The sequence below is a fragment of the Coloeus monedula genome, assembly GCF_965178545.1.
Source record: "Coloeus monedula genome assembly, chromosome: 5".
NCBI lineage: Eukaryota > Metazoa > Chordata > Aves > Passeriformes > Corvidae > Coloeus > Coloeus monedula.
Genome location: NC_138785.1, coordinates 51,829,644 through 51,849,295, shown reverse-complemented (window position 1 = coordinate 51,849,295; position 19,652 = coordinate 51,829,644). Strand labels below are relative to the sequence as shown.

At 40.1% G+C, this 19,652-nt stretch overlaps 1 protein-coding gene across 2 annotated transcripts in view; it reads right to left on the bottom strand.

Moving 5' to 3' along the window:
• The window catches only part of PDS5A (PDS5 cohesin associated factor A), an 80,242-nt gene extending 79,323 nt beyond the window's left edge, over positions 1-919 (bottom strand). For both annotated transcript variants that reach the window (XM_082282450.1, XM_082282451.1), the window contains exon 1: positions 689-919. In XM_082282450.1, the coding sequence (XP_082138576.1) occupies positions 689-715 (27 nt within the window). In that variant the 5' untranslated portion in view covers positions 716-919. The remainder of the gene's footprint in view (positions 1-688) is intronic.
• Positions 920-19,652: the final 18,733 nt, after the last annotated feature.

The following is a 19,652-nucleotide window of genomic DNA, read 5'->3' as shown; positions in this document are numbered from 1 at the left end:
CTGGCCGCGCCCCCCAGCGCTGTCCCCGCCGCATCCCGGCGGGAGCGAGGCCCGGCCCGCCGCCGCTCCCCGCGACTCGGGCCCCTCCGCTCCCCTCCGGCGCCTCCTTTCATTGCGGGGCTGCTCCAGCCCAACACTGTTAGTTCGCAGCCGACGGTTTTACAATGAAATTTGGGGCCCAATCGAGGGGTACCCCGCGGCCGAGGGCCCCTTACGGCCTGGGGGGTGGGCCGGGGCGACGTTCCCGGCCCCAGGGGGTGGTTCAGAGCCGGCACACCGGCCCCAGAGCCAGGAGACGAGGCCTAAACAGTTAGGCCTCAAAACTATCGGGAGGCAGAGAAGCCAACAGGAGAGGGGGAGGGAGGGAGGAAGGGAGGGAGGCGGCGGCGAGAGCAAACAAAACCCCCCCGCGACCACCCCGTTCTCTCAGAGCCCCCCGCCCGCCCTCCTGCGCCTCCAGGAGCCCCCCCGGGGAGGGGGCCCGGCCACTCACCACTTTCCATTTGTTCCCGCAACTTCATGTCCCCTCAGCCCTCGCCCCGCACCCCCCCCCCTCCCGCCCCGCTGCCCCGCACTCAGCCGGGCCCACAAAGAGCCCCCCGCAGCCCCAGCTCCGCGCATACACCCCCGCGGCCGCGGGGAGCGGGGAGCGAGCACGGGGGAAAGCGGGACCCGGAGCCGCCTTTACCTCATGCAGCTCCGGAAGGTGCAGCATTGAGCAGCCTCCGTGCCGGGTGGTGCTCGCCGCTCCGCCGCCACCCCGCCGGCCGCTGCCCTGGGGGCTCCCACCGCCTCCTGCTCCGCGGCGCGGCAGCTCCTGCTCGGGAGCGCTGGCTGGGGGAGGGGGAGCGGCTCGGTGGCGGCAGCAGCGGCAGCGGCGGCGGCGGCTCGGAGAAGGGGAGGCTCGGGCGGAGCGTGCGTCGCGGGGACTCAGCGCCGCTCTCCGCCCGCCCAGGGAAGCGCAGCCCGGGAGGAGCCCCCGCCCCTTCCCCTTCCCCTTCCCCTGCCCGCCCGCGGCCCGCGGTGACGCCCCGCCAGGAGCCCCCAGCCCCCGCCCCGGAGTAGGGGCGAGGCCGCCCAGTAAGTCTCGCACCGCGCGGAGCCCCGCGCTGGGCGGGCAGTACCGGGCGCGACCGGCGCAGCGCTGCCTCAGCTTGGCGCCAAAAGCTCCGGAGCGGCCGGGCCGGGCGGGCTCCTCCGGGGCGGCGGGGGCACGGCGGGCGCCGAGCGGGCATGCCCGGCTGCCGCCAGTGTCAGCGAGCGAGCCGGCGGGTTCCCGGCTGCAGGGCGGGAAGGCGAGAGTTACGTTAGTGCTTCCTTGCAGAGCCGGGGCCGCTCATGGCTGCACGGGCTCGTCTGGCCGGTCCCTCAGACATATGGGGCCTGATCAGCGTGATAGAGAAGAAAGTGTGGGGAAACGGTGTGGGGGTGGCACGGTGAGTGCGGTGGTAGGCGAGAGTGAACAGTCCTTCTTCAGACAGATGAGGAGAAGCCACACTTTGGTTATAAATCTTAGGGAGAAAATTGAATATGCAGACCGAAGGAGCCCTCGCCAGCCAACTCAGGAAATCCTTCCCTTCAAAATGTCTTTGTAATTTAATATGCATATTTCCAAGGGATGGGGTATGTCTGGAAACTCAGTAGCAAAGTGGGATATATCTGTCTGTTTTGAATCTGCAGAACGTACCCTGCCTGTTGGAAGTGTAGTGGCTATGGAGTGTTTTCTAGATCCCCGTGCTGCTGAGAGGTGTGTGACAGCTGAAAGAGGACTTTTAACCCATCAAGACTAATTTCCGGTCTTCAGCTGGTTATTTTTGTCATTCAAACCAGCTAAAAGTATTATTTTTCCTAATTCTGAAAATCTCTAATGAATTTTCCTTAGAGCAAACTGAAGGCAGGAGGTCAGGACCAGTCTCCATGGAGGGACGTTTTTCTCCGTGGGGGTTGCGCAGGTATGAGCGGAGCCTTGCTCGGCACAGCGGAGTGGCTGGCATGGCCTGGCAGTGGCAATGGAAAGATGCAGGAGGGTGAGGGGAGGGGAAAGGGGTGAGTAAGTAAGATTATGGAGAAGTATGCCAAATTCCAGCTTTACAAGGTGTGGGTGGAAAATGTACAAAGACTTGAGAAGCTCTATGGAACTTGTGGTGTAATAGCATGTGGGTAGGAAATTACTCTCCTACACTTGTGTTCGTTGTCTCCCTGCAGTGTTGTTCTAGGGGAGTTAAAGTCTTGAATGTCCACAGCCTCTATGAAACCAGTTTAGGATTATGGTGAAAATGACTGAGAGTTGCAAGGAACACTTGGAGGATCTCAGACACTGATTTTGAAATTTAGTAGAGTGTCATCAGGTCAGGCATTTAAATCTGGTTGTGAATCCAGACTTAGATGAAATTATTCTCTCCACGCGTAAGGATCAATGGATTTGGGCATTCACAATGGACAAGTGACCCTAAAGTTGTACTGATTTTAGTAAATAAATAAAGCCAGTACATGTAATCTTTTTTCCTAATCCAAACTAAAAGGGCCGTTTAGATTTGCCTTAGTGTTGAAGGACTCAGACTAGCTATCAACTTTAATTTGTTGTCTATCAAATAAGATGTACTGTCAGAACTAATATACATTGAACATATATGGGTCTTCTGTCCTTATATTTGTTACATAAAGTACTTTATTCTCAAATCAAATTACTAATATAAACCATTTGGTGTAGGTTCCTTATTTTTAATACACTTGTATTAGCACAGTAAATTAGAAACAAATCCTAGAAGACTGTTCCGTAACTATATAAAGTATATATCAAAAACCTTTATGAGCTGGTTTCAGTTTAAATAGAAAAAGACAGAATCTAAGTTAGTAAAAATTATGCAAGAAATAAATTTGAAGTGTCTGTTGCTAAGGTTTTTTTTTTCATGAACTAAACATAAAGCTAGAAAGATGTTAGGCAGACTTCTCTTTGGGCAGAATTGAAGTATTATGGGTGTTGGCGTTCCAGAAATTTCACCTAAGTCTCTGAACTTCCTGGGTTTTAATATTTATTTTCAAATATTCTTTAATTTTATTGAAAAGCACTGTTTTATGTATATCATTAGTGTGATCTACAATGTTATAACTTCTTGTTGTAATCTTGTAGTTACAAGATTTTTTCTTTCACAAACTGACACCATCTTTACTTAGAAATGTTTATACAATGGGTTGTGAAGCAGGACTAAGAATGTAATGGTAAAGGGCTATGCTCCAACAACTTGCTTTTAGTCTAAGTTGAGGAGAAACACGGTGCAAGGCCTCTAGTATGCACTTCTAATCACTTTTATTTTTCACCAAAGAGTAAAATAAAGTCTTGCATTGTAAGGAATATGTACATTGAAAGTAGCATGTAGTTAGACACGAGAATTCAAAGATTTGACTTGAGAGTGCCAGGCAAGATTTGTTCATTCAATTAAAATTCTGTTTCATCTTACGCAAGTTCTTTGTGAATCCCCACACTGAAGTACTCTTGGTTGTGGACCAAAATTTCTCTGTCTTCTTGCGGATTTCAGATAAATAGTGAAGTTAGAATAACAAAAAGTCTTGAAAGGCATCAGTGGAAGGTTGACTATCAAGGAGTTCACACAAGATTCCTGTTTTTACGGGTAATGGGTGATTAGTCAGCAGTATGTTAGCCAGATATGTGGTGTTTTGAATGAGTTTTGGACAAATCATATCAGCAAAGTGGCTGAGAGGAATAGGTGCTAATTCTGAAATCATGGGCTGATTAGGCAATGGTCCTATCTTTTCTCAGAAGAGAAGCAGTGGGATTCGTACTTCTGCACCATTTGAAATTCTAAAGGGCTAAAACAGAGTACGTGGTTCTGATACCACACCCAATTAAGGGAGGTATGAATGAACACTGAACTGCCAATTAGCTTGAATATATGCATGGTATTTTCAGAACGTAAAAACATAAAAGCTTCAGATAATCTGACCTGTGGTACTCTGGAACCTGAATTGTCCTGAAATCTGCTCTCATCAGATATGATTACAGCTGCTAGTGTCTGGTTTGTTGCTTTTGCTTGTTTGACCTTCACCCTTCTAATTTCAGCAAGCAGCTGAGATCTGACTTGGACTGCGGTTGTACAGCTGTAGCTGGGTTCACATGATCCCTTGGGTTTTACTGGTTGGCTCTAATAATATGACTGAGTCCCTTAGTCTTTACCCAGATTTTACTGTTTCCACTGGAATTTTATTACCTTTACTCACATTATTTTTATTGGAATGTATTTACTCTGATCTGCTCTTGGGTTTTTTTATTATATTTTAGACTATGGTTGCAAGTGTTATTCATAAGCAGACCGAGAGGGTGCTGAACAGCTGTGGGACAGCCTTGTGAGATGCTTCTTTCTCTGTGTTGTGATAGGACAGGTTCAAGGAAAGGATCAAGAAAGGAAAAATATGGTGTTTTTACTGGTGGGGGAAATACTGCAGCACAGGATTTTCAGAACAAAATGTCTTTCAGGTGAAACAGAAGAAAGTACGGAGTGATTACTTCAAGCACAGAAAATCCTTTAATTCATATTGATTAAATTAAGCTACGCTCATATGTTTCCAGGAACTGTGTAGTGGTTGTCCTCAGGTCTTTGTTAATACAGTAAACATGGATAGTAACAATGACTAAGAAGTAAACAGTCACATTAAGACATGACAGTGTGTTGTGAACTGCAGTAAGTAATATCTGTCACTCAGCCAGGCAGACAAGTAAGAAATACTATCTAGTGGGTTAGGAAAGCACTTGTCCTCCTAATAATAACTATGCTCTTGAAAGCTCCCTGTTTTGCAGAACCAGGTGGTGGAGTGTGGTCCTTCGGTATTAAATTTTTAAAATCACGATCAAACAGGTCAAGAGGCAAACAAAAAAAATGCTTAAATTGCTTGTTTTCTACTGTAGTATCTGCCAGTTCTTGATATCTAGCAGGTATCTCTGTCAGGTTGCTTCCTAATCATGAATGCTGGGTTTTTTTCCTCTCCTTTTGAAAGACTATTTCTTTTTCAATGATAAACATTTTTTCCTGCAATACTCCAGTTCCTCTGCACTCAGTAAAAAACAAACTCTGGAAAATAATTTTTTGTCCTCAGTTTTGCTCAGAGGCTTTTTGTTACAGGTCTTTGACTGTGGTATTAGTCTTTGTTTCTGGCTGTCTTTCCTCTTTGTCCATTTGTTTATTCTCTCACACATGCAGTTAAGTGCAGCTCGTCCAGTTAAAATTACAGCCTCTTAAAGGTTTGCTGCACTGGACCTTCAAAGTTCTCCCTGATGTTTCTAATTAAATGTTTCAGTATAACATATCTTTGATAACATCATCTAATTGTTTTAACTGCCTATTTTAATAGTTGATGTATTTTACATCTGCTCTAAATTGAGGTGGGTCAGAGATGAGTTTCTTGACAATGTGCATTGCCATAATGAAAAAGCTCCAAAAAGTGTTCCATTCCAGAGGGAATTACAGTGAAATTATTCTTAGAACAGACCAGGAAGCGAGCTTTGTCCAAAAACCAGGGACTTGTGTATCTCCCATTTTCTACATTGACAGGATAAAATCTGTAAAAGGGTGAGGGAGGACTTGTGTGTATTACGTCATAAAGATAATTAGATGGAGACACAAAGTGCTTCTGTTGGAGAGTCCCACAACTCACTGAGTCTTCATGGAGTAGTACAAGTTCTGAATTTAGGGAAGGACCAAATACTGTATGGATTATAAACTCTTTTGAAATTGCTCCCTAGTCATGATTTATCTAAATGTTATTTTTGCTCTGGTTTTGGTAAGGAGGACTTCCCCCTGTGCTGCCTAAAAATGCCTTATTCGGAACCATGTTTGGAAATAGGGCAGTTATCATAGAACTGTAGAATAGTTTGGGTAGAAAGGGACCTTTAAAGGTCATCTAGCCAGTCCAGCTTGCCCGCAGTATGCAGGGACATCTCCAACTAGATCAGGTTGCTCAAAGCCCTGTCTAGTGTGACCTTGAATGTTTCCACAGATGGGGCATCCATAACCTCTCTGAGCAACCTGTTCCAGCGCTTTAGCACCCTTCTGGTAAAAAATATTTGCCTTATATCTGGTCTAAATCTACATTGTTTTGGTTTAAAACCATTACCCCTTGTCTTATCTGCTAAAATGAACGTCATTCTTGTAAGTCCCCTTTAGGTACTGGAAGGCTGTTGTATCGTCACCCTGGAGTTACTCTTTTCCAGGCTGAACAACCCCAGCTCTCTTAGCCTTTCCTCATAGGAAAGATGCTCCAGCCGTCTGATCATCTTCATGGCCTTTCTCTGGACCAGTTCCAACAGACCTATGTCCTTCCTGTGCTGGGACCCCAGAGCTGGATGCAGCACTGCAGGTGGGGTCTCACCAGAACAGAGCAGAGGGGCAGAATCCCCTCCCTGGCCCTGCTGCCCACGGTGCTTTGGATGCAGCCCAGGACACGTTTGGCTTTCTGGGCTGTGAGTGCACATGGCTGGGCCATGTCCAGCCTCTCACGCACCAGCAACCCCAAATGCTTTTTGTACAGGGCTGCTCTTGATTGCTCTTGATTCGTTAGCTCCCCAGCCTGTGTGTTTGTGTGTGTATGTATATATATATATATATATATATATATATAAAGCCACCGAACTTTTGTAGTGTCCTGGTGCATTCAGAAATGACAAGGATTGTCACTTTACATAACATTTAAGCCATTGTGAAAAGTGTATATTTATGAATACATTTGTAATTTACAAACCACTCTATTGACAGAATGATTGCACTTCTTTCATTTGCCTGCAAGTGAAGTTAAATCAATTTATTGGCACCTGCAGATTGGCGATTTCACAGGAGAAATTTTAGAAGCCTCCATGATCCCTTGCTAGTTTTGAACATTCAGAAACTGAAGTTACAGCAGCCTACTGCATGTCATCTATCCACCTCCTTTCTAGCTGCTCTCAATTATGATGACTTGTCACCATTCTCTCCATAATTACATTCTCAAGGTTATTTCCATCTCTGCTCCTGATGTGTCCAAAGCACATACATTTACACCTATTCATTTCTGACAACCAAGTCTACTTTTCTCCAATAATATATTTAATATGTGCATTTATCATCTTTTCTGTCCAGAAGATGTCTTTGCTTGCACCATATCGCAAAAGCTTCAATTTTCTTTGTCACTATCAATAATTTCTCAAAAGTCACATTTGTAAGTTGCTGCAGCAAAAAATTAGGCACTTTACCAGTCAAATCTTTCTACTTTCATGGTGAAATTTTTTTCCCAGGCTTTTATAAGGGAAGCCATGGATGGATCAACTATTCTTCTAAATTTTCCAGTTTCTATTGGACAGATTCTGATTGAGTAGATTTGATCCCAGGTAACTGAATTTATGAACAGTCTCTATAGCTAGACCGCTAATCATGAAGCTAGCTAATACACTATTTTTATTAATTAAGTAAAGTTATTTTATTTATGGCATACTCAAGAATACCCTGTGTTTTTCATTAGCCTTTTATTCTCTCTCTAATACTTGGTGTACAGCAGAAGCAGTTGTGACAGTGCTATGTCATCAGCTGAAGGTCATTTAAAAGAAGTCAATTTCAAATTTCAACTTTTCCCTTCTGTGAAGTCCTTCTGAGATTTTTTTTTTTTTTGTCCCAGCCGGGCTACAAGGAAATTTGCAATTACCTGTAGTTTTAATAGTAGCACATTGTTCTTTATATTCACTTGATATTTTTCAAATAACAAGGCATATTTGGGAAATTCTGAGTGTTTGGGACTGCTTAGAGGAAATACTGCTGGGGAAATTGGGAAAGTTTGGCAGTATGTTTAGCCCATGACAGCTGTTTTTTGGAGGCAAGACAATGAATCTCTCCCTGTGCCCCATTAAATAAGAACTGTCCTATGATCTATTAAAAAATGAGAACGTGTGGTACTAACAAGTTCTGATTAAGAAGCTCATTTGTGAAAAGTATAAACTGTATTTATGATGCTGCTGTTGCTAATTCTTCCACAAATATAAAGTCTGCTGCTTGCAGTAAAGAAAACAATGATATGAAACTTTACAAATGAATATGAATTTGAAATTTACCATTATGGTCAAAGAAAGATGTTTGATGAATGGATGTGCAGCCTCAGAGCTGTACTGTAATGACAGGGTCATTTCACGTTGATGGATAGGTTACGTGGTGTATTATTCAGAAGCTTAAAAAAGGGTTGCATTTATCAAGCCTGGAGAAGCATCAAAGGGTGTGGGTATGACTGTGTGAGCAACAGAATCATTATAGTTTGCCTTTGAACAAAGTCAGGAAATATATTGATCATATAGGTTTATGCACTAGGGGAGCAACTAATGATGATCTGTGGACGGCTCAAGGGGATAATCATTAAAACATTACACCACTACACCATTTTGGAACCTGAATATGAAAATTGGATTTCAAACTCTCATAAAGAACAATTTGCATTTGAATTTATAAAATAAAATTACTTCTTTGGTTTGTGCTGCTCCAATCACTTCATCCTTACAATTCCACTTCAGTTAATGCCGTGGACGTGTGCGTCCAGGTCATTAGCCAGCATGACAGTAGCAGCACACTGACAACGTAGTGATCCAGCAGCAGGGAATACTGAGTATCAATGGAAGAAAATTTTCCTAAATTTGGGATATGTGGCAGCAGAGAAGCTAAATAAGGTTATTTGAGCCAGTACTTGCATGGATGCTTGACGAAGCAAACATCAAATTGTTATCTAAAGAGAGCACAGAGTATCGAGTAGACAAAGCCAGAAGTAGCCTAGACAAGGCAAGAGCAAATATAGAAATGAGAAAAGTATAGTCTTGACAAAAAGGCTTAGTAATACAAAAACTGTGTTAACAATATTCAGATTTTTAGCCAAAAATTCTTCATGATGCAATATAAAAAAGTCCATGATGGTGGAGTGATCAATGAAGGTGATACTAATACTAGCAGAGGGATTACTGCTTGTAGAGTGGTATGTATCCACTTAGAATTTCACCGACATCTAATACCACTATTTATATCCTATGTGAATTGAGCAAGGCAGCTCATGTGTACTCTGTGTAATATACTATAACTACACTGTATCAAGCACATAAACACTTGCTTTTTTAAGTATATCTCTGTACTGTGCTTTTTATCTTCCAGACACAGCATACTTATACCTAATCATTTATATTTTCAGGGAAGCGCCGCCTAAAATTGTAAACTTCCTTCATCTAAGTCCTTTAATAAGGCAGGAAAAGACTTTTAGCCACCACATGAACATTTAAGTCACTATTTTAGATGTAGTCAGGTTTTGTTTATGAGATGCCATTGACCTATATTTAATCAATAATTTTTAAACCTTCTAGATCTGCTCAGCAGGCACCTCCAATCCAGAAGAAAACTGGAATGAATCATATTTTTCATCCATTTTCAGTATCATTCAGCTGCCTGGATGCACTCCATTAGGCATTAATTTTTCTTCAAAAAACTGTAACAATATGTTCTCTTATACAGCTTCACAGTAAAAAAAAAAGATTTAAATGAAAAAATATGTTGACAAGTCTATCAGATTCTGGATATAGTAAGACAGAACAGAATAATGTTACTTCTCGCGGAGAAAAGCAATAGATTCTTAAATCCCCTAAGGAAGCAGCTTCATACAGCAAGTATGAAATAACACCAAAAGAAGTACACGAATGCTGACATAATCTATGAGCAAAAAAAACCCCAAAGCCTCTCCAGTTTCCTGAATTTAAGCAAACTTGCAGTAATATTTTGTTTGTCTTACCACAGCCTTATTTTGGTGTTTGTCTCTCTGTTCCTTTCCAAAAGATTTGTCCCTTGACTTGCTGCTGGATGTGGGAAATGGGAACACAAGAAAAGGTATGAATGAACAGGAGAAATGGGATGAGCAGAGATGTAGGAAAAAAATCTGCAGCTGGCTGGGCAGTAGGAGCTTCACGTGAGCAAACAAAATATGCAGAGACAGAAGGTGAAATAAATAGCACTGAGTGAATTGTAAGTATCTTTTAAATATTATTTGTGGACTGTAAATACAATTTTGCCAAATTCAAGATGAACTGGAGAAGCCACATTTTCAGAACAATTAAATGTTCTGTTATATATCTTAAAATGAGTTACACCTATAGTTCTATTTACTTAATATAAAGGCTCCTTTCAATTTTCATTTTGGCTTTGCATACTTAGCAGCCACTAAAATAATCTCTTTGGAAACTAGCTGAACAAACTTGCAAGAAGATTTTTAAAAACAGAGCATACTATTAAAACTCAAAAAGGAGATGGTTGTGGATTTCTCTTGCCCCTTGTTTACATATGAAGAGGAGTTTCAGGTTAACTGGAGAGCTACATCAGAATATACTGGGAGCTTTTATTTCTGTGTGCATATATCCTGCTTGCTGTTTTGATGCTGCTGGTTAGTCTTCTTGCTGAGACCTGGGAAGAATGTATGTGTGATAGTGGCTGCAGTCACACTTGGGAGTGGCATAACCTGCCATCCCCGAAGTGGTGAACCTGACAGTGCAGAGTTTGGAAAAGTAAAGGAAACAAGCTTAAATGATGGAAATGTTTGTTTTCTATTTCATCCCATTAATGGGTTTAAACATAATCTAGATACGGATTTACTTGTACATGCCTTTTATAATTCCTGAATTTGAAAAGTACATGTATAACCAGAAACAATTAGGAAGGTCCAAAAACATGTGTCTTTAAGAGTCATCAAAGTGCACAAACTGCATAATGCTGCTGAGGAAAGTAAGTACCAACACATGTATGGATGTTGTGGTTTAACCCCAGCCAGCAAACAAGTCCCACACAGCCACTCAATCATTCTCTCACAGTGGAATGGGAAAGAGAATTGGAATGGTAAAAGTGAGAAAACTCATGGGTTGAGGTAAAGACAGTTTACTAGGTAAAGCAAAAACCTCACACACGAAGAAAACCGAGGAATCCATTTACCACTTGCCGTGGGCAGGCAGGTGTTCAGCCATCCCCAGGAAAGCAAGGCTTCATCACGTGTATTTGGGGAGTACAAGAGCCATCACTGAAAATGTCCCCCTCCTTTCTCATTCTTCCCCCAGCTTTAAATACTGAGGATGACACTGTATGGTGTGGAGTATCCCTTTGGCCAATTTGGGTCAGCAGCTCCAGCTGTGTCCCTTCCCAACTCCTTGTGCACCCCCAGCCTCCCCACAGAAGATGCCTTGACTCTGTGTAAGGGCTGCTCACCAATAATAAAAGCAGCTCTGTTGTATTCCTGCTTTCAGCACAAATCCAAAACACAGCCCCATACACTGTAAAGAATATTAACTCTACCCCACCCAAACCCAGCACAGTGGATGAGGGGGAAATTGGCAACTTGTTCTGCTGAATATGTAATCTTTTCTTTTTCTACTCTTCTACTGTGTAGTATATTTATTTTTTGTACATGGAAAATAGGCAAGTTCGTAATAAAAACTGATATAAAGATAAGACTCTAACTTAAGTTTTGAGGTACACATTTTTGTCTCCTAACCATCACCACTGCACAGAAGAAGAAATACTCAGAAATTGAAGAACTACACAGAAAATATGAACTACTCCCATTTAAATGTTCTTTTGTGTGTTCTTTCTTCCAGATTTTGGGGAATGTAATCAGAGGAATAAAGCAGTTGAAAGAGTTCTGTGTTTGATCATCTATTTGAAAAAAGCTTAAATGTGTTTTCATGCTGGTTGTATCAACTGTTTTGGTTTGGGGGTTGGTTTGTTTGTCTGGGTTTTTAATAAGTTGTCTATTACAGATGGGCCCAGATCCAAATGACACCACCTCTGCTCCATCCTGAACTGCGTGTATCAGGTTGCAGATACCAATCTGAATGTCATGAGCTAGTGCAGGGTGGAATGGAGCTTGTCTTAAGATATGATTCCCTCATTCTTTGAACTTGGAATTGTCATGAATTTGACAGGTATAAGCTAGCTAATTTTTGCCTAGTCCTTAAATAAATTGGAAACTGTAGACTGTCCTGTTAAAAGGAGTGAGTGTCCTTTTATGTCTCTGAAACTGTAAGATGGTCCTTAGCTGCCTGTGGCTTTCTAAATTTGAGTTTCTTTTGTTGCTGATGTTATTCACTGGAAAAAAATGTGGCCCCATTTGCAGTGAGAGAGGGTATGAAATGTTAAAAAATAGAAATGATAGGTAGATTTTAAAGAGACTAAAAAAAAAAAACCCAAGACATCAGAATTTACAGGAAAGCAAAAGAAGGCTTTCTTCCCCATTCAGCAACAACCAAATAGCTATGGAGTTAATTTCCTATCTAAATAATTAGATTCTATCATGTAACAGTTACAAAGAAGCACATAATGAACAAAGGATTTTCTTAAAAAATTGTAGTCTACACAGCTGTTTTTAAATGCACATCACTCACTCCCTGCTCCCTTCCCCCAACTCCTTGGCTTCTTGTTTCAGCATAAGACATCTGGCATACAAGTTATTCAAGTTCAGAAACTAGTTACTGAAATCTAATTAATAAATGAGTGTTAGTGGGTTTAGACCATAACAAGTTCCCTAATTTATTTTTACAAGCAGTTGGAGTAATCCACAGATGTTCATGACAGATGTCAAGCACAAAGATTGCTGTAAATAACAGCTTTTGTGTAACAAATGGTAAGTGAGGAAAACTGACATTAAGCAGGATACCTGCAAGATACTTGTATATTGTAGAATTTTGAAGCCATTGAGTTGTGGTATCAGAAAATTCTGTAAAATATTCATGTCTAGATAGGACATGTATTGTACATATCTGTACTTGAGAATAAGGCCTCCATGAAACTATTTTGGGAAAGAAAGAAAATAGATGTTTATATTGTTTTAATCTTATATTAATTGAAGGTCAGTCACTTGGAGGAAAACAGGTTCGTAAATCAATTGTGATTGGCAAGCAATTAACTTCTGGTAAATGAATTGCATGGGCAATGGAGTACAGTCTGTCTTGACAGGTAAAAGCATTTTTTCATTTGAGTAACATTAATAAATGATTGAAACTTGCCTAAAATTCAGGCTTGTACTTAACGTTAGATCTACTCAGAAATTCCGTCCTGCAACAAGGTCCAATATTTTAACATTAAAAATTTCTGAAGCAGTGCAAACAGGACATCTCAGAATTTTCAGGAGAGTGAAAGTACTGGTTTTTATTTAGAATCACTGATGAGTCTTAATGATTTTTTTCCCCAGAACTTAGTAAGGTGAAATGGATTGATAACTTATCACAAAACCCATAAAATACAAAATGATATAAACTAGTTTTTACTTATACTATTACATAGTCAAAAGAAAATAATAACTGATAGCTTTTTTGGTTTTTTCCCTTTTCTTTCAAATTGACATTTTAAATGGTTTGTTTCCAAGTGTTTATTTCTGAATCTCAGTATGATGTGGTCTCATTAAATAAACTTGGGTAATAATATATTTGAGGAAATGCATCTCTTTTGCTCTACGGAAAATGTTTACTTTAGGAGATATAGAGTACCTTAACGTGATAAAATCCTAATATGAGCAAGGTAGCTTGTAGTTACTACATGCTATCCTGATGAAGGTAAACGGGTAGGAGCATAAGATTATTTTAACCATCTAATACATATAATGAGATACTGTTCTAACGAAATGAAGCAAACTTGTTTTCCTTGCTGCTTCTGCCCTAATTTTTCCTTCATGAAGACAAAGTCCAACATGGAATTCTTTGGATTTAGTTGCTACCACTTATGCTAGGGATTTGACTCTTAGTAAGATATCCCAGGAGAAGTTCAGCTGCCCAAGAACATAAAATGCTGAAGTGTCACTGCAAATTCTTGAATTATGTTAGTTCTGTCTTAACCTAGAATATTTTAGCCCAGTTCAACATCAGTGACATTTCTTCTACAACTCTGCCTGTCCTCTTGCCTGTCCTGAAGGCAGATACCTTGCAGATTGGAAACCTGGAGGTTTTCTGTCCTGTGGCAGTTTTGTTCTTACAACTCTGGCTTTACAATGAATGGAGGCCGTTAATGATACTGTTCCATGGAAACATCCTCTATCTTAATCAGCATACAATAATTGTTTTGTAAAAAACAGTAAGTAAACTTTCACATCCTGGTCAAATTCCAGTTTAGATAACAGCGCCTTGCTTACTAAGTTCCTACGATTTCAGATGGATAGTAACTGCCTATTAACCTACTCTGTGGTATTGCATGGCTTAGTTAAACAGCTGCTGTATTTTGTTTGATGTAGATGTATTAAGTGAATCCCCCGTGTTTTTGTTGTTTTGTTTTTTTTAACATAACATGTTGGCAATGGTAGAAGTTGCAGAAGTGTCAACCATTATTGATTTTGTTCCTGTTAAGTCTAATTCCTGCAGTGATATACATGAAATCTGTTTTTTAAAAAATAACACAAATACGCAATTTTACTGCTAACCTTGTTCTTAGGCCACTTAAATATGCTGATCTCTAAGATATCCGATATTAAATTTACCATAGGATAGGATCAATGCAGTTTTTAGAAATTAAGTGATATTCAACAGATAAAAACATGACAGATACAATGAAAATCAGCTTATTACTTTTTATCATACGCCAAGGTGGCATGTTAAGGATTGTTTGTTCTACATTTCTGCAGTTTAAACAGATTAGGTTGGACTTTTGGTATCTATTGTATTTGACATATCAGATTAATAAAAACAGCAGAGCAGAGAACATCCAATACAGGATCAGATTCACCACAAATCAAATCTGAAGTGTGAGCTTATTCCAAATTCAGAAGGTCCTTGTAGCAGTGAGGATTCTGTCAGCTGTATAAGCATGACCTCATTCTGTGCCTGCAGAGAAAATACAATGAAGTATAATTCTTCAGTTCTTTGATAATAGCACTTACTGTCATTATCTCTCTGCACCTCCTTTCCTAAAACCCAAGCATCTTTACAGTTCATATATTCCAGAGATGTTTAGCATAGCAGGTATAATGAGCAAATTTTATTTCTGTTTTGCAATATATCTGGAGTACCTCATTAAAAGCACAGGTACTTTAAATGAAGAATAGTAATATGCTGCTTTAGAATGTGTTTAAACAAGAATTTGAAAATTTGCAACTATTAACATTGAGTGGTAACATTATAAACTCCTTTGATAGTTTACTGATGGGTAGGTGAACCAAAGTACTGATTTGTTAAGTGACTTCTTTAGTATTCATTAGTGGTAATGCTGGAATAAGTGTGACCTGTTTACTTAAAAATGCAATCCTATTGATATTAGCAGAATTTTTGCTATTGTCTTCAATGGGGCAAAAATTGCCTTAATGATCTAGATTTCTGCTGCTTCTAAATACTGTTTTTTTCCTGTTTAAAATAATGCTGAAATAGAACCCTGTATAAAGGGAATTAAGGCATTATTTTAATATAGATATAATAAATCTGTACTACGTGGAATTAAAAAATGAATGTGTGAAATAACTAACATTACTGCAGTGATACCAACCTGTTACTTCAGTTAACTATGGAATTGATAGCTATATGGAACAGAAGATCAATATCCTGCAAGTATAGAAGCCAGATTTGGAGCTTCTTAATGGAGATAAAAACCAGTATTCACTATGCATTTGACTTGAGGAGGAGAAGAGATAGGTATGTGAGTTACACAGCACACATTTCTTTTTATAAAATTTTTCCCTCCCTCTTTTTTTTTTTTTTCCCTTAAGAAATTACATTTCTACTTCAGAAATCACATCCTAGCAGAGAAGAGTTATCTTTTGTAGAAACACAAACTCTAAGATCATGGACAAAGTAATATTAACAGGAGACACAGGCATTCCAAGAAGCCAAGTTAAACATCTTAAATCAGCATTAAGGTAAATCAATTTTAAAAACTGGGAGGAGTAGCTAACACTCTTTCGTTTCTGCAATGGTAAATGCAACCTAAAGCTGGCAGCAGATTGTGGAAGGCTCCTTAGGAAGAGGGTTACAGCATGGAGGGACTGGATCAACTTTTATGAAAATGATTTCTGCAGGAACTAGATGAGGGCTATTTTCATCTCTCCTTTCTGAAGGAAGGAAAAATCTGTGACGGTTTGGGGCTTTAATTACATATATTAATGGTCCAAAGTAAAGTTCTGAATAATGATAAAAACTTTACCTTTAGCTTCTGGAAAGATAACTTATTTCAGATTTACTGCAGCAGGCCTTAATTTTTAATGCACACTTACTCCTCAGGCCTTTTCCTACAGTATTTATTATTGTATATTCAACATATTACTGTAAGTAATAACAAACCTTTAAACCTGGCAAAGTTAAACGTCTTTCTTGCCACACCACTACACTCTTCAAGCCAAAAGTTTAGTGGCAAATTGTTCTTGCAAATCAAAACTTTTTTTTTTTTTTTAACTATAAAGACACTTTGAATGTACAAGAAAGGAAATCACAATTTTCTGAGTAGACGTAGGCTGTATATAATTAGAAACATTATAAGGGTCTGACATTTCCTTGTTTTATGGCTCAACTCCAGTAATATTAATATTTTAATGTGATTTATAATAAAAAGCAAAAACATACTAAAGTATTTTTACTTTAAGAAGGCAGCACTGAAAAAACTAAAATGGAAAATCTGTTGTTAAAGTATTCAGCGAAGACCAGACTGAACACTTTAGCCAAACAGCACAGATTACATGCTGTATGTTCAAGCCACTCCAAGTAAAAACAAGCCAAGTGTAGACATAAGGAGAGGCAAAGGAATGGAAAAAAAAAAAAAAACCAACCCAAACCAACAGCATATATAATAGGTGATTATGGTGTTGTTTGAAAAAGTTGTGTGAAAAATCAAAAAAAAGGACACAAATACTTGAAAGAGCCTCTACTACAGTGATTATGATTTTCTAATCAAAAATCCCTCCTATTTAAATGAAATCCCTCCTATTTACAGTGTTAACTGTGGTAGTGAGAAATCTGCCAGTGCCCAAATTAATATTGGTATTTTCATGGTGTCAAATACTGTAATATGTACAACTGCCAAAGAACAACATAGTTTCATGCATCAAGTGCCAGCAGCAACACCCCTCTAGCAGTGCAGTTTAATGGAGGCTATCACACTAGAGCATACTGCAAACCTCTCTCTTCCTCTTTTTTTGGCAACCTTAAAAATATAAAGACACAGTCATTACACTGGCATTTACATGACCTATTTTTCCAAATGTATGATTAACACATTACCAGCATCACACCCTTAAAGAAAAACTATTTTGTATCTGATACTTGTCCAGACACTGAGCACATGAAGTAAGGAAACAGCTCCTTGAACTGTCACTTGACACCACATGCACACACAAATTCCGATCAAGGCAAATTTTCCTCCAGACTTTTTGACATGTACAATAGCAGTGTAGTGAATAATTATTTCTTTTGCTTTTGTGAGCCATGGCAAGAGACAGCTTTTTTGAGGCGTAAGAGCACATCCTTTGGATGAGTATGTATAGGCTTTATGTATTGTATTAGAAGTATAAATGTTCTTGTTTATTTAAATATTGCACACTATATAGCTACAAGGTAAGTACTGAAGTGGCAAAGTCACAGGCAAACTAGCAATGCCTAAATCAATTTATTTCCTAAAACATTAAATGTTTTGAATACGAATTTCAAATTTTTTTACATTACTTTTATTGAGGAATACATACATTGAGTAATCCTACATGAAAAACTAATTTACCTTTCTGTTGCTGTGCTACCAAATAGCCAGCACTTTGGGATTGTGATCCCTACGAGCTCTAGACAAATTACCCCAAGCAGCCTTCTGCAGTGTTCACAGGACAGCTATGGTGAGCTACCCATACATACGTAGCTCACCCTAAAACTAGCTATTATTTTTGCACCTGCTTATTCATTATTGGCATTAAAATTAAAAATTACATCTATAATGGAAACAGTTAGGTCCTGGTGGCAGGAGGAGGCTTTCCAGGCCCTTAAGAAACCAGAATGGGAATACCTGTAATTGAGACACCAAGCTGGCTGTGACTTCTTGGTCTTTCTTGTGAAGCATCTAAGATAAGGTGCTAAATAAGCAGAACTTTACTAGTCTGCTGAAGGCCACGTCTTCCATGTTTCCCTCTCTGAAAGAAAATGAAGGACAAATGAGTCTCAGGGATGCCACCTCCTTTGAATGGGATGAATCACACCATGGGGGATCTGCGGGATGGGAGACAACCTTGCTCCCCTTGTGGAGGACCAGACATAAGCATGTAAGCATGTTTTGCCTCAAACATTCTGACTGTTGTGACAGGAAAGTTGTGACTATAAAAGAGGGTCCTTTGGAGGTGGGGCTGTGCTGTACAGAGACAACTTTCTTTTCTGACTTGAGACTTATGCTCAGTGTGCCTGCATCAAGACGGGGGTTGAGTATCTCACTACAGGGCACCTCATTACAAGGAGCTCCAGGATCACCACAGACCTCATTTCCTGGAGGGCTCTAAAGGGCTGACTATTGCATGCATGAACGAAATGATGCAAAAATCTGTTTTACGTAAGACATGTGTACAAGATAAACTATAAAAAGAAGTGGATTAGTCTGTCTCTCCCTCCTCTCTTACCCCCAATCCAGACCACCAGGGAACCTGAAATGTTGTTAGGACTGGGAGCATATTAAATTGTGACCTTGTTAGCCCTGAAGTTTGTTGTGGGAGTTAGCAGCTTGTTGAAGTTTGTTGTAAAAGTAAAGGGCTCATTAGCCAACACTTTTGAGACTAAATAGTGGGCTATTTGCTGGAGTTAAGATGATTATACAATAAGACATAAGAGTTCCCTGACACATGAATTGGTGTTTGAATTTGGTGATGAATTTGTTCATCGTGATGAGAAGTTATAAAGAACTTTTCCAAGTGGGTCGTGACATCCTGTCAGGAAGGAAAATGTTTCTCCCCTTTCACGGGAGTGTCCCATTTCTGTTCCATAGGAGGTTCACAGCAGGACACCCCCAGCAAATATCCTTCTGAGGCGTTGTGCCCTGATGGGAGGTGGCTGCACGTAGATGGCAGGGAGGTATCTCAAGACAATAGGGCATAGAAGTCCATCTCCTGAGAATTGGATGTACAAGCATGAAGTAGTGGAGACCCTGCCTATTATCTTGCTGGGACAGGCAGGGAGACAGAGCTGACAAGGATGCCTATGGCAATGTAATGAAGTCCTATTCTCAGACATCAGTAACGCATAAACTTCATACGTAGTTTTCCAACTATATTCTAAAGCCCATTTGGTGACTGTGAAATTTCTTAGATCAACGAACTTCTATAAAAACTACAGAAAAGTTCTCCCAGTAGAACCATCTTGAGTGTTGTTTGGGTTTTTCGTTATTGTTTTTTTTAATAATTTTATTTGAAGAGCTCTGCCCCTAAAACTCTTTTGCACCTTGTGTCTCAACACGTGTCAATAAATTCAAAACTCTTGTTCAGATACTTAGTCACCTTTCATGGTGACTTCACAGCAGTTCTAATTCAGGGCTACTTATCATCATCTCAGTCCGTCAAGAGCAGATCTCTTTTCTTTCTGCCCATCATCTTCCACTGTCCATCTCCACATCAAGTGTCCATTGCTTGTTGCAGATAATGAAGACCTCTCCTCCTAATCAGCTGCTCCGTTGCAGTTAATAACT